At 57.5% G+C, this 15,782-nt stretch overlaps 1 protein-coding gene across 1 annotated transcript in view; it reads right to left on the bottom strand.

The window, feature by feature from the left end:
• The window catches only part of P2RX3 (purinergic receptor P2X 3), a gene marked incomplete at its 5' end in the record, with an annotated part of 120,340 nt that overhangs the window by 11,130 nt on the left and 93,428 nt on the right, over positions 1-15,782 (bottom strand). The window contains one exon of the mRNA XM_075583218.1: positions 9,696-9,761. Coding sequence (XP_075439333.1) covers positions 9,696-9,761 — 66 coding nt within the window. The remainder of the gene's footprint in view (positions 1-9,695; positions 9,762-15,782) is intronic.

The following is a 15,782-nucleotide window of genomic DNA, read 5'->3' on the forward strand; positions in this document are numbered from 1 at the left end:
GTACTTACCCGGCATCCACGCCCAGCCTGCACTTACCCGGCATCCACGCCCAGCCTGCACTTACCCAGCATCCACTCCCAGCCTGCACTTTCCCAGCATCCACTCCCAGCCTGCACTTACCCGGCATCCACACCCAGCCTGCACTTACCCGGCATCCACGCCCAGCCTGCACTTACCCGGCATCCACGCCCAGCCTGCACTTACCCAACATCCACTCCCAGCCTGCACTTACCCGGCATCCACGCCCAGCCTGCACTTACCCGGCATCCACGCCCAGCCTGCACTTACCCGGCATCCACGCCCAGCCTGCACTTACCCGGCATCCCCGCCCAGCCTGCACTTACCCGGCATCCACGCCCAGCCTGCACTTACCCGGCATCCACACCCAGCCTGCACTTACCCGGCATCCACGCCCAGCCTGCACTTACCCGGCATCCACACCCAGCCTTCACTTACCCGGCATCCACACCCAGCCTGCACTTACCCGGCATCCACACCCAGCCTTCACTTACCCGGCATCCACTCCCAGCATGCACTTACCCGGCATCCACGCCCAGCCTGCACTTACCCGGCATCCACGCCCAGCCTGCACTTACCCGGCATCCACGCCCAGCCTGCACTTCCCCGGCATCCACGCCCAGCCTGCACTTACCCGGCATCCACACCCAGCCTGCACTTACCCGGCATCCACGCCCAGCCTGCACTTACCCGGCATCCACTCCCAGCCTGCACTTAACCGGCATCCACGCCCAGCCTGCACTTACCCAGCATCCACGCCCAGCCTGCACTTACCCAGCATCCACGCCCAGCCTGCACTTACCCAGCATCCACTCCCAGCCTGCACTTACCCGGCATCCACGCCCAGCCTGCACTTACCCAGCATCCACACCCAGCCTGCACTTACCCGGCATCCACGCCCAGCCTGCACTTACCCGGCATCCACTCCCAGCCTGCACTTACCCGGCATCCACTCCCAGCCTGCACTTACCCGGCATCCACACCCAGCCTGCACTTACCCGGCATCCACACCCAGCCTGCACTTACCCGGCATCCACGCCCAGCCTGCACTTACCCAGCATCCACGCCCAGCCTGCACTTACCCAGCATCCACGCCCAGCCTGCACTTACCCAGCATCCACTCCCAGCCTGCACTTACCCGGCATCCACTCCCAGCCTGCACTTACCCGGCATCCACACCCAGCCTGCACTTACCCGGCATCCACACCCAGCCTGCACTTACCCGGCATCCACGCCCAGCCTGCACTTACCCGGCATCCACGCCCAGCCTGCACTTACCCAACATCCACTCCCAGCCTGCACTTACCCGGCATCCACGCCCAGCCTGCACTTACCCGGCATCCACTCCCAGCCTGCACTTACCCGGCATCCACACCCAGCCTGCACTTACCCAGCATCCACTCCCAGCCTGCACTTACCCGGCATCCACGCCCAGCCTGCACTTACCCGGCATCCACACCCAGCCTGCACTTACCCGGCATCCACGCCCAGCCTGCACTTACCCGGCATCCACGCCCAGCCTGCACTTACCCGGCATCCACACCCAGCCTGCACTTACCCGGCATCCACGCCCAGCCTGCACTTACCCGGCATCCACGCCCAGCCTGCACTTACCCAGCATCCACACCCAGCCTGCACTTACCCAGCATCCACGCCCAGCCTGCACTTACCCGGCATCCACACCCAGCCTGCACTTACCCGGCATCCACGCCCAGCCTGCACTTACCCGGCATCCACGCCCAGCCTGCACTTACTAGGCATCCACGCCCAGCCTGCACTTACCCAGCATCCACGCCCAGCCTGCACTTACCCAGCATCCACGCCCAGCCTGCACTTACCCAGCATCCACACCCAGCCTGCACTTACCCGGCATCCACGCCCAGCCTGCACTTACCCAGCATCCACACCCAGCCTGCACTTACCGGCATCCACGCCCAGCCTGCACTTACCCGGCATCCACACCCAGCCTGCACTTACCCGGCATCCACACCCAGCCTGCACTTACCCGGCATCCACACCCAGCCTGCACTTACCCAGCATCCACGCCCAGCCTGCACTTACCCGGCATCCACGCCCAGCCTGCACTTACCCAGCATCCACGCCCAGCCTGCACTTACCCGGCATCCACGCCCAGCCTGCACTTACCCGGCATCCACGCCCAGCCTGCACTTACCCAGCATCCACACCCAGCCTGCACTTACCCGGCATCCACGCCCAGCCTGCACTTACCGGCATCCACGCCCAGCCTGCACTTACCCGGCATCCACACCCAGCCTGCACTTACCCGGCATCCACACCCAGCCTGCACTTACCCGGCATCCACGCCCAGCCTGCACTTACCCGGCATCCACACCCAGCCTGCACTTACCCGGCATCCACACCCAGCCTGCACTTACCCGGCATCCACGCCCAGCCTGCACTTACCCGGCATCCACTCCCAGCCTGCACTTACCCGGCATCCACACCCAGCCTGCACTTACCCAGCATCCACTCCCAGCCTGCACTTACCCGGCATCCACGCCCAGCCTGCACTTACCCAGCATCCACGCCCAGCCTGCACTTACCCGGCATCCACGCCCAGCCTGCACTTACCCGCATCCACACCCAGCCTGCACTTACCCGGCATCCACTCCCAGCCTGCACTTACCCGGCATCCACGCCCAGAGTGCACTTACCCAGCATCCACGCCCAGCCTGCACTTACCCGGCATCCACACCCAGCCTGCACTTACCCGGCATCCACTCCCAGCCTGCACTTACCCGGCATCCACTCCCAGCCTGCACTTATCCGGCATCCACACCCAGCCTGCACTTACCCAGCATCCACGCCCAGCCTGCACTTACCCGGCATCCACACCCAGCCTGCACTTACCCAGCATCCACGCCCAGCCTGCACTTACCCGGCATCCACGCCCAGCCTGCACTTACCCGGCATCCACACCCAGCGTGCACTTACCCGGCATCCCCGCCCAGCCTGCACTTACACGGCATCCACGCCCAACCTGCACTTACCCGGCATCCACGCCCAGCCTGCACTTACCCGGCATCCACTCCCAGCCTGCACTTACCCGGCATCCACGCCCAGCCTGCACTTACCCGGCATCCACACCCAGCCTGCACTTACCCGGCATCCACGCCCAGCCTGCACTTACCCGGCATCCACGCCCAGCCTGCACTTACCCAGCATCCACACCCAGCCTGCACTTATCCGGCATCCACGCCCAGCCTGCACTTACCCGGCATCCACACCCAGCCTGCACTTATCCGGCATCCACGCCCAGCCTGCACTTACCCAGCATCCACACCCAGCCTGCACTTACCCGGTATCCACACCCAGCCTGCACTTACCCGGCATCCACACCCAGCCTGCACTTACCCGGCATCCACGCCCAGCCTGCACTTACCCAGCATCCACACCCAGCCTGCACTTACCCGGCATCCACGCCCAGCCTGCACTTACCCGGCATCCACGCCCAGCCTGCACTTACCCAGCATCCACGCCCAGCCTGCACTTACCCGGCATCCACGCCCAGCCTGCACTTACCCAGCATCCACACCCAGCCTGCACTTACCCAGCATCCACACCCAGCCTGCACTTACCCGGCATCCACACCCAGCCTGCACTTACCCGGCATCCACACCCAGCCTGCACTTACCAGGCATCCACTCCCAGCCTGCACTTACCCGGCATCCACACCCAGCCTGCACTTACCCGGCATCCACGCCCAGCCTGCACTTACCCGGCATCCACGCCCAGCCTGCACTTACCCGGCATCCACACCCAGCCTGCACTTACCCGGCATCCACTCCCAGCCTGCACTTACCCGGCATCCACGCCCAGCCTGCACTTACCCGGCATCCACGCCCAGCCTGCACTTACCCGGCATCCACGCCCAGCCTGCACTTACCCGGCATCCACACCCAGCCTGCACTTACCCAGCATCCACGCCCAGCCTGCACTTACCCGGCATCCACGCCCAGCCTGCACTTACCCGGCATCCACACCAAGCCTGCACTTACCCAGCATCCACTCCCAGCCTGCACTTACCCGGCATCCACTCCCAGCCTGCACTTACCCAGCATCCACTCCCAGCCTGCACTTACCCAGCATCCACACCCAGCCTGCACTTACCCGGCATCCACGCCCATCCTGCACTTACCCGGCATCCACACCCAGCCTGCACTTACCCAGCATCCACTCCCAGCCTGCACTTACCCGGCATCCACGCCCAGCCTGCACTTACCCGGCATCCACGCCCAGCCTGCACTTACCCGGCATCCACGCCCAGCCTGCACTTACCCGGCATCCACGCCCAGCCTGCACTTACCCGCATCCACGCCCAGCCTGCACTTACCCGGCATCCACACCCAGCCTGCACTTACCCGGCATCCACACCCAGCCTGCACTTACCCGGCATCCACTCCCAGCCTGCACTTACCCGGCATCCACGCCCAGCCTGCACTTACCCGGCATCCACGCCCAGCCTGCACTTACCCGGCATCCACACCCAGCCTGCACTTCCCCGGCATCCACGCCCAGCCTGCACTTACCCGGCATCCACACCCAGCCTGCACTTACCCGGCATCCACACCCAGCCTGCACTTACCCAGCATCCACGCCCAGCCTGCACTTACCCGGCATCCACGCCCAGCCTGCACTTACCCAGCATCCACTCCCAGCCTGCACTTACCCGGCATCCACGCCCAGCCTGCACTTACCCGGCATCCACGCCCAGCCTGCACTTACCCGGCATCCACGCCCAGCCTGCACTTACCCGGCATCCACGCCCATCCTGCACTTACCCGGCATCCACGCCCAGCCTGCACTTACCCGGCATCCACGCCCAGCCTGCACTTACCCAGCATCCACGCCCAGCCTGCACTTACCCGGCATCCACACCCAGCCTGCACTTACCCGGCATCCACTCCCAGCCTGCACTTACCCGGCATCCACGCCCATCCTGCACTTACCCGGCATCCACGCCCAGCCTGCACTTACCCGGCATCCACTCCCAGCCTGCACTTACCCGGCATCCACTCCCAGCCTGCACTTACCCGGCATCCACGCCCATCCTGCACTTACCCGGCATCCACGCCAAGCCTGCACTTACCCGGCATCCACTCCCAGCCTGCTCTTACCCGGCATCCACGCCCAGCCTGCACTTACCCAGCATCCACACCCAGCCTGCACTTACCCGGCATCCACACCCAGCCTGCACTTACCCGGCATCCACACCCAGCCTGCACTTACCCAGCATCCACTCCCAGCCTGCACTTACCGGGCATCCACACCCAGCCTGCACTTACCCGGCATCCACGCCCAGCCTGCACTTACCCAGCATCCCCGCCCAGCCTGCACTTACCCGGCATCCACTCCCAGCCTGCACTTACCCGGCATCCACACCCAGCCTGCACTTACCCGGCATCCACGCCCAGCCTGCACTTACCCGGCATCCACGCCCAGCCTGCACTTACCCGGCATCCACACCCAGCCTGCACTTACCCGGCATCCACGCCCAGCCTGCACTTACCCGGCATCCACACCCAGCCTGCACTTACCCGGCATCCACGCCCAGCCTGCACTTACCCGGCATCCACGCCCAGCCTGCACTTACCCAGCATCCACACCCAGCCTGCACTTACCCGGCATCCACACCCAGCCTGCACTTACCCAGCATCCACACCCAGCCTGCACTTACCCGGCATCCACGCCCAGCCTGCACTTACCCGGCATCCACGCCCAGCCTGCACTTACCCGGCATCCACGCCCAGCCTGCACTTACCCGGCATCCACGCCCAGCCTGCACTTACCCGGCATCCACGCCCAGCCTGCACTTACCCGGCATCCACGCCCAGCCTGCACTTACCCGGCATCCACACCCAGCCTGCACTTACCCGGCATCCACACCCAGCCTGCACTTACCCGGCATCCACGCCCAGCCTGCACTTACCCGGCATCCACACCCAGCCTGCACTTACCCGGCATCCACACCCAGCCTGCACTTACCCGGCATCCACTCCCAGCCTGCACTTACCCAGCATCCACACCCAGCCTGCACTTACCCGGCATCCACTCCCAGCCTGCACTTACCCAGCATCCACGCCCAGCCTGCACTTACCCAGCATCCACGCCCAGCCTGCACTTACCCGGCATCCACTCCCAGCCTGCACTTACCCAGCATCCACTCCCAGCCTGCACTTACCCAGCATCCACACCCAGCCTGCACTTACCCGGCATCCACTCCCAGCCTGCACTTACCCAGCATCCACGCCCAGCCTGCACTTACCGGGCATCCACACCCAGCCTGCACTTACCCGGCATCCACGCCCATCCTGCACTTACCCAGCATCCACGCCCAGCCTGCACTTACCCGGCATCCACTCCCAGCCTGCACTTACCCGGCATCCACACCCAGCCTGCACTTACCCGGCATCCACGCCCAGCCTGCACTTACCCAGCATCCACACCCAGCCTGCACTTACCCGGCATCCACGCCCAGCCTGCACTTACCCGGCATCCACACCCAGCCTGCACTTACCCGGCATCCACACCCAGCCTGCACTTACCCGGCATCCACACCCAGCCTGCACTTACCCGGCATCCACACCCAGCCTGCACTTACCCGGCATCCACGCCCAGCCTGCACTTACCCAGCATCCACACCCAGCCTGCACTTACCCGGCATCCACACCCAGCCTGCACTTACCCGGCATCCACGCCCAGCCTGCACTTACCCAGCATCCACACCCAGCCTGCACTTACCCGGCATCCACGCCCAGCCTGCACTTACCCAGCCTGCACTTACCCGGCATCCACACCCAGCCTGCACTTACCCGGCATCCACGCCCAGCCTGCACTTACCCGGCATCCACGCCCAGCCTGCACTTACCCGGCATCCACGCCCAGCCTGCACTTACCCGGCATCCACACCCAGCCTGCACTTACCCGGCATCCACTCCCAGCCTGCACTTACCCAGCATCCACACCCAGCCTGCACTTACCCGGCATCCACGCCCAGCCTGCACTTACCCGGCATCCACTCCCAGCCTGCACTTACCCGGCATCCACACCCAGCCTGCACTTACCCAGCATCCACCCCCAGCCTGCACTTACCCGGCATCCACGCCCAGCCTGCACTTACCCAGCATCCACGCCCAGCCTGCACTTACCCGGCATCCACGCCCAGCCTGCACTTACCCGGAATCCACGCCCAGCCTGCACTTACCCGGCATCCACTCCCAGCCTGCACTTACCCGGCATCCACTCCCAGCCTGCACTTACCCGGCATCCACGCCCAGCCTGCACTTACCCGGCATCCACGCCCAGCCTGCACTTACCCGGCATCCACGCCCAGCCTGCACTTACCCGGCATCCACTCCCAGCCTGCACTTACCCGGCATCAACGCCCAGTCTGCACTTACCCGGCATCCACGCCCAGCCTGCACTTACCCGGCATCCACGCCCAGCCTGCACTTACCCAGCATCCACGCCCAGCCTGCACTTACCCGGCATCCACACCCAGCCTGCACTTACCCGGCATCCACGCCCAGCCTGCACTTACCCGGCATCCACGCCCAGCCTGCACTTACCCGGCATCCACACCCAGCCTGCACTTACCCAGCATCCACGCCCAGCCTGCACTTACCCAGCATCCACACCCAGCCTGCACTTACCCGGCATCCACGCCCAGCCTGCACTTACCCGGCATCAACGCCCAGTCTGCACTTACCCGGCATCCACGCCCAGCCTGCACTTACCCAGCATCCACTCCCAGCCTGCACTTACCCGGCATCCACACCCAGCCTGCACTTACCCAGCATCCACACCCAGCCTGCACTTACCGGGCATCCACGCCCAGCCTGCACTTACCCGGCATCCACACCCAGCCTGCACTTACCCGGAATCCACGCCCAGCCTGCACTTACCCGGCATCCACTCCCAGCCTGCACTTACCCGGCATCCACGCCCAGCCTGCACTTACCCGGCATCCACGCCCAGCCTGCACTTACCTGGCATCCACTCCCAGCCTGCACTTACCCAGCATCCACGCCCAGCCTGCACTTACCCGGCATCCACTCCCAGCCTGCACTTACCCAGCATCCACTCCCAGCCTGCACTTACCCAGCATCCACTCCCAGCCTGCACTTACCCGGCATCCACACCCAGCCTGCACTTACCCGGCATCCACGCCCAGCCTGCACTTACCCGGCATCCACGCCCAGCCTGCACTTACCCGGCATCCACACCCAGCCTGCACTTACCCGGCATCCACACCCAGCCTGCACTTACCCGGCATCCACACCCAGCCTGCACTTACCCAGCATCCACACCCAGCCTGCACTTACCCAGCATCCACTCCCAGCCTGCACTTACCCGGCATCCACTCCCAGCCTGCACTTACCGGGCATCCACACCCAGCCTGAGCACTGCCAATTTATATAGTCAATCTGAACTCCATTAGAGTTGGGTTAGGAGGTTACGGGAGCAAGAGAGAGACAGCCTGACGGGAGCAGGAGAGAGACAGCCTGATGGGAGCAGGAGAGAGACAGCCTGACGGGAGCAGGAGAGAGACAGCCTGACGGGAGCAGGAGAGAGACAGCCTGACGGGAGCAGGAGAGAGACAGCCTGACGGGACCAGGAGAGAGACAGCCTGACGGGAGCAGGAGAGAGACAGCCTGACGGGAGCAGGAGAGAGACAGCCTGACGGGAGCAGGAGAGAGACAGTCTGACGGGAGCAGGAGAGAGACAGCCTGACGGGAGCAGGAGAGAGACAGCCTGACGGGAGCAGGAGAGAGACAGCCTGACGGGAGCAGGAGAGAGACAGCCTGACGGGAGCAGGAGAGAGACAGCCTGACGGGAGCAGGAGAGAGACAGCCTGACGGGAGCAGGAGAGAGACAGCCTGACGGGAGCAGGAGAGAGACAGCCTGATGGGAGCAGGGGAGAGACAGTCATACAGGAACAGGAGAAATAAAGCCTTGTAGGAGAGAGACAGCCTGATGGGAGCTGGAGGTTGACAGCCTGAGGCCTCGTTCAGGGTGCAGGCTTCGGAGGGAGGGCGTGCTGCCGTGAGAAACAAAGTATTCAATTTGAATACTGGTTGTCATGGTAGCAGCTGCCCTGTCTCCGAAGCCAGGAGTTGAAGCTGACTACAGTTTCAATAAACGAAAATTTCGTTTTTTGAAGCTGCAGCAGCGTCACAGGGACCAAGGCAGCCAATGAAATCATTCTTCAGAATGATTTCATGACTGCAACCTCGATACTTAACCTGCCGTGTGTAACCCCGCCCCCTCTCCGCCCCCTCCTCAACGCTGAAAAGTCTGCTGGGGGATAAACACAGATCGCCCAGCAAACTGCCGCACTGCCGCCCTCCCGCCCTCCCTCCAACTCCTGCAGCTGGCACCCTGAACGAGGCCTGACACGAGCAGAGGAGAGACAGCCTTGTAGGAGAGAGACAGCCTGATGGGAGCTGGAGGTTGACAGCCTGACACGAGCAGAGGAGAGACAGCCTTGCAGGAGAGAGACAATCTGATGGGAGCAGGGGAGAGACAGTCATGCAGGAGCAGAGGAGAGACAGCGTTGCAGGAGAGAGACAGTCTGACAGCTGCTGGGGAGCAACAGTCATACAGGAGCAGGAGTGAGACAGTGGCAGGAACAGGGGAGAAACAGCCTGACTCACCACTCCCACAGAGGTAAAAGCTGCCACAATATTGATGAGAGTTGGGATGATGTTAAACTTCCCAGCCTAAAAAAACAGGGAGACAGAGAGAGACCACATGAGAGGTTTTTTTTTTTTTTTTTAATGAAACAGATAGTGCCAATCAGGGCTACAAGAATCCAGGAGCTCCTTACTGAACACTGTGCCATCAGACAAGCTCTCACTCCCAGAACAAAATCGTATACAGATCAATAACTTGTCATAATACCAAATAAACACAATCGCTAGTGTGATGATGGAACAATATGTGATGATCTGGAAAAATGAAATCAAGCGCTCAAAGAAGCTTGAGACCTACCACTCTCCAACGAGAGCCTACACCCTGACATCATGCGAGCTGGAGACCATCCACTCTATAGAGAGAATACACCCTGTCATCATGCGTGCTGGAGACTTGCCACTCTCTACAGAGAGACTACACCCTGACATCATGCGAGCTGGAGACCATCCACTCTATAGAGAGACTACACCCTGACATCATGCGAGCTGGAGACCATCCACTCAACAGAGAAACTACACCCTGACATCATGCGTGCTGGAGACCATCCACTCTACAGAGAGACTACACCCTGACATCATGCGAGCTGGAGACCATCCACTCTACAGAGAAACTACACCCTGACATTATGCGAGCTGGTGACCATCCACTCTACAGAGAGACTACACCCTGACATCATGCGTGCTGGAGACTTGCCACTCTCTACAGAGAGACTACACCCTGACATCATGCGTGCTGGAGACTTGCCACTCTCTACAGAGAGACTACACCCTGACATCATGCGTGCTGGAGACTTGCCACTCTCTACAGAGAGACTACACCCTGACATCATGCATGCTGGAGACTTGCCACTCTCTACAGAGAGACTACACCCTGACATCATGCGTGCTGGAGACCATCCACTCTATAGAGAGAATACACCCTGACATCATGCGTGCTGGAGACCATCCACTCTATAGAGAGACTACACCCTGACATCATGCGAGCTTCAGACTTGCCACTCTCCACAGAGATAGCGCACAATCCAATGAAGTGGGGACTCCTTGATAAAGTGTACGGGTGTACACGAAACACGTAGGAGGGTGCTCACCTCCATTTGTTATATGGAAACTAAGTAATAAAGATTTTTCTTCATCCTGGGACCCACTTCATTGGATTGTCACAAATAGTGATACAAATTATCTAGCGCTGGAGCGTAGTTGTCACCTAATTTTCACTCTCTACAGAGAGACAACACCCTGACATCATGCGTGCTGGAGACCATCCACTCTACAGAGAGAACACACCCTGACATCATGCGTGCTGGAGACCATCCACCCTACAGAGAGACTACACCCTGACATCATGCGAGCTGGAGACCATCCACTCTACAGAGAAACTACACCCTGACATCATGCGTGCTGGAGACCATCCACTCTACAGAGAGACTACACCCTGACATCATGCATGCTGGAGACTTGCCACTCTCTACAGAGACACTACACCCTGACATCATGCGTGCTGGAGACTTGCCACTCTCTACAGAGAGACTACACCCTGACATCATGCGTGCTGGAGACTTGCCACTCTCTACAGAGAGACAACACCCTGACATCATGCGTGCTGGAGACCATCCACTCTACAGAGAGAACACACCCTGACATCATGCGTGCTGGAGACCATCCACCCTACAGAGAGACTACACCCTGACATCATGCGAGCTGGAGACCATCCACTCTACAGAGAAACTACACCCTGACATCATGCGTGCTGGAGACCATCCACTCTACAGAGAGACTACACCCTGACATCATGCATGCTGGAGACTTGCCACTCTCTACAGAGACACTACACCCTGACATCATGCGTGCTGGAGACTTGCCACTCTCTACAGAGAGACTACACCCTGACATCATGCGTGCTGGAGACTTGCCACTCTCTACAGAGAGACTACACCCTGACATCATGCGTGCTGGAGACCATCCACTCTATAGAGAGAATACACCCTGACATCATGCGTGCTGGAGACCATCCACTCTATAGAGAGACTACACCCTGACACCATGCGAGCTTCAGACTTGCCACTCTCTACAGAGATAGCGCACAATCCAATGAAGTGGGGACTCCTTGATAAAGTGTACGGGTGTACACGAAACGCGTAGGAGGGTGCTCACCTCCATTTGTTATATGGAAACTAAGTAATAAAGATTTTTCTTCATCCTGGGACCCACTTCATTGGATTGTCACAAATAGTGATACAAATTATCTAGCGCTGGAGCGTAGTTGTCACCTAATTTTCACTCTCTACAGAGAGACAACACCCTGACATCATGCATGCTGGAGACCATCCACTCTACAGAGAGAACACACCCTGACATCATGCGTGCTGGAGACCATCCACCCTACAGAGAGACTACACCCTGACATCATGCGTGCTGGAGACCATCCACTATACAGAGAGACTACACCCTGACATCATGCGTGCTGGAGACCATCCACTCTATAGAGAGACTACACCCTGACATCATGCGTGCTGGAGACCATCCACTCTACAGAGAGACTACACCCTGACATCATGCGTGCTGGAGACCATCCACTCTACAGAGAGACTACACCCTGACATCATGCGTGCTGGAGACCATCCACTCTACAGAGAGACTACACCCTGACATCATGCGTGCTGTAGACCATCCACCCTACAAAGAGACTACACCCTGACATCATGCGTGCTGGAGACCATCCACTCTAAAGAGAGAACACACCCTGACATCATGCGTGCTGGAGACCTGCACACTCCCTAAAGAGAGAATACCCCCTGACATCATGCGTGCTGGAGACCATCCACTCTACAGAGAGACTACACCCTGACATCATGCGTGCTGGAGACCTGCCACTCTCTACAGAGAGAATACACCCTGATATCATGCGTGCTGGAGACCATCCACTCTACAGAGAGACTACACCCTGACATCATGCGTGCTGGAGACCATCCACTCTACAGAGAGACTACACCCTGACATCATGCGTGCTGGAGACCATCCACTCTACAGAGAGACTACACCCTGACATCATGCGTGCTGGAGACCATCCACTCTACAGAGAGACTACACCCTGACATCATGCGTGCTGGAGACCATCCACTCTACAGAGAGACTACACCCTGACATCATGCGTGCTGTAGACCATCCACTCTACAGAGAGACTACACCCTGACATCATGCGTGCTGGAGACCATCCACTCTACAGAGAGACTACACCCTGACATCATGCGTGCTGGAGACCATCCACTCTACAGAGAGACTACACCCTGACATCATGCGTGCTGGAGACCATCCACTCTACAGAGAGACTACACCCTGACATCATGCATGCTGGAGACCTGCACACTCCCTACAGAGAGAATACACCCTGACATCATGCGAGCTGGAGACCATCCACTCCACAGAGAGAATACACCCTGATATCATGCGAGCTGGAGACCATCCACTCTCTACAGAGAGAATACACCCTGACATCATGCGTGCTGGAGACCATCCACTCTCCACAGAGAGAATACACCCTGACATCATATGTGCTGGAGACCTGCACACTCCCTACAGAGACACTGCACCCTGACATCATGCGTGCTGGAGACCATCCACTCTACAGAGAGAACACACCCTGACATCATGCGTGCTGGAGACCTGCACACTCCCTACAGAGAGAATACACCCTGACATCATGCGAGCTGGAGACCATCCACTCCACAGAGAGAATACACCCTGACATCATGCGAGCTGGAGACCTGCCACTCTCTACAGAGAGAATACACCCTGACATCATGCGTGCTGGAGGCTTGCCACTCTCCACAGAGAGAATACACCCTGACATCATATGTGCTGGAGACCTGCACACTCCCTACAGAGACACTGCACCCTGACATCATGCGTGCTGGAGACCTGCACACTCCCTACAGAGAGACTACACCCTGACATCATATGTGCTGGAGACCTGCACACTCCCTACAGAGACACTGCACCCCAGCACCATACGTGATAGGGACCAACAAACTCCCAACAGGGACACTACACCATGACATCATATGTGCTGCTGGAAACCTTTCACTCCCTACAAAGAGTCAACGCTCTGTCACCATACGTGCTGGAGACCTACCACTCCCTAATATGATGATCTCCAACATGGATCCCTTCTGACTTTCTCTGCCTCTACCAACTTAGCCGCGGGGCAGGAAATCAGCCTCTTCCTGAGCCGATTGTTCTCACTTGCCTTGTACCTTTATAAAGCTTCCATTCCACTCTCCTCCTTGCCTGTGCAAGGTACTCCTTGCCAAGCCTCCTGCTGGAAGCCTTGTCTTGCCTACCTTAGACCCTTGCCTGCTTTTTAGAAAGGAAAGGTATACAGGGATATACCAAATAAGTATACATGGGAAGGATGTTGATCCAGGGATTAATCCGATTGCCAATTCTTGGAGTCTGGAAAGAATTTATTTTTCCCCTTATGAGATATCATTGGATGATGTGACTCTGGGGTTTTTTGTTTGCCTACCTCTGGATCAATAAGGAAGTATAGATATAGGATAAAGTATCTGTTATCTAAATTTAGCATAGATTGAACTTGATGGACGTACGTCTTTTTTCAACCTCATCAACTCTGAAACTCTGTAACTCTGTAACTATGTAACTCTGTAACTCTGTAACTCTGTAACTCTGTAACTCTGTAACTATGTAACTCTGTAACTCTGTAACTCTGTAACTCTGTAACTCTGTAACTATGTAACTATGTAACTATATGCTGACACTGCTATACCCATCTCCCAGAATCAGAGCTGTATCCTGCCGGATGTTACGTCGCAAGTTGTGGCGACTCACCCGGAACGCTGTGTGGGTCAGGCAGGGGTGAGATTTGGCACTCTGAAGAGAGTATAAACCTCTAACTCGATGTGAATTTTAACCTGTTACACTGTGAGTGCACATTTGTTTGTGCCGTTAATGGCCATATAAATACATTTGCCTATACTATCTGCACTATCAGTTTGCCTTATCTTTCCTCTCAGGTGGATTCATGTTATAAAGCTGGATATACAGATGGACAACATAAGCTTGCCGAAGCAAGTAGAAAGACCCCTTTAAAACTTGCACTCATCAGATTAGGGATAACGAGACATTTTAAAACGCTACCTTTAATGGTTGTACAGTATATCTAAAATAAAGTGAGACAAAATGTAACACATATGATGCACCGGACGATTAACATATAGTCACGTAAATAGTGACAATTAATTAAAAAACTATTACATTAGTCCTCACCAATCTGGTCTCCAGTAATAGGTATATATGTGTTAGGTATGAAGAGGGAAACGGCACTGGGGAGGGAGGAACACTCTAGCTACTGTCTAGAATAGAGTTGGGGTGCTGGGACTAATAATGTATGTAGAGAGATTCCTATGAAAGAACACAGGTGTAAGAAAAAGAAGGCCCCTAGTTTAGCTCTCCCAACTGATGTGATAATGATGCAATTTAAAATGTAAACTTTATTGGTTCAATAATGATAAAATAATAGTGGACTAAACAACACAAATACCTCCAAACAATCACTGTCTTAAATGGTCTCTCAAATGAATATCTAGCTGATATGACGGTCTGTAATGTATGTTCGTAGTAGAACAGGTGGATGTTCACCTGGAGTCCTGTCAGGACCAGGTGATAGTTAGATGCCGTATTATCAAAAAGCGAACATCGCCATTGAATAGGTTGAGCAGTTAATCCTGAGTCCCTGATTCTGTCCAGGAACTGCTACTCCTTATTGACATAAAGCGATGTTCGCCACAAAGGGAGAGTTTATTAGAAGTGATTAAAAACCTAGTATATAATATATATGTAGCCATGTATAAAAATGGTATACAGTTCTTTCTCATGCTGGCAGTAAACCTGGTAAGTATGCAGGGTTGCCAGCAACAATCATGGAGGTTTGCCCTCACACCCTGGTGAGGTGTCATATGTAACAAGGGAGCGACAACATGCTCTGTGTCCACTGTTAGTGACACAAGAGGTGTGTCTATTTCTGAGTCTATA

Source organism: Ascaphus truei, unplaced genomic scaffold (genome assembly GCF_040206685.1).
Source record: "Ascaphus truei isolate aAscTru1 unplaced genomic scaffold, aAscTru1.hap1 HAP1_SCAFFOLD_302, whole genome shotgun sequence".
Lineage (NCBI taxonomy): Eukaryota > Metazoa > Chordata > Amphibia > Anura > Ascaphidae > Ascaphus > Ascaphus truei.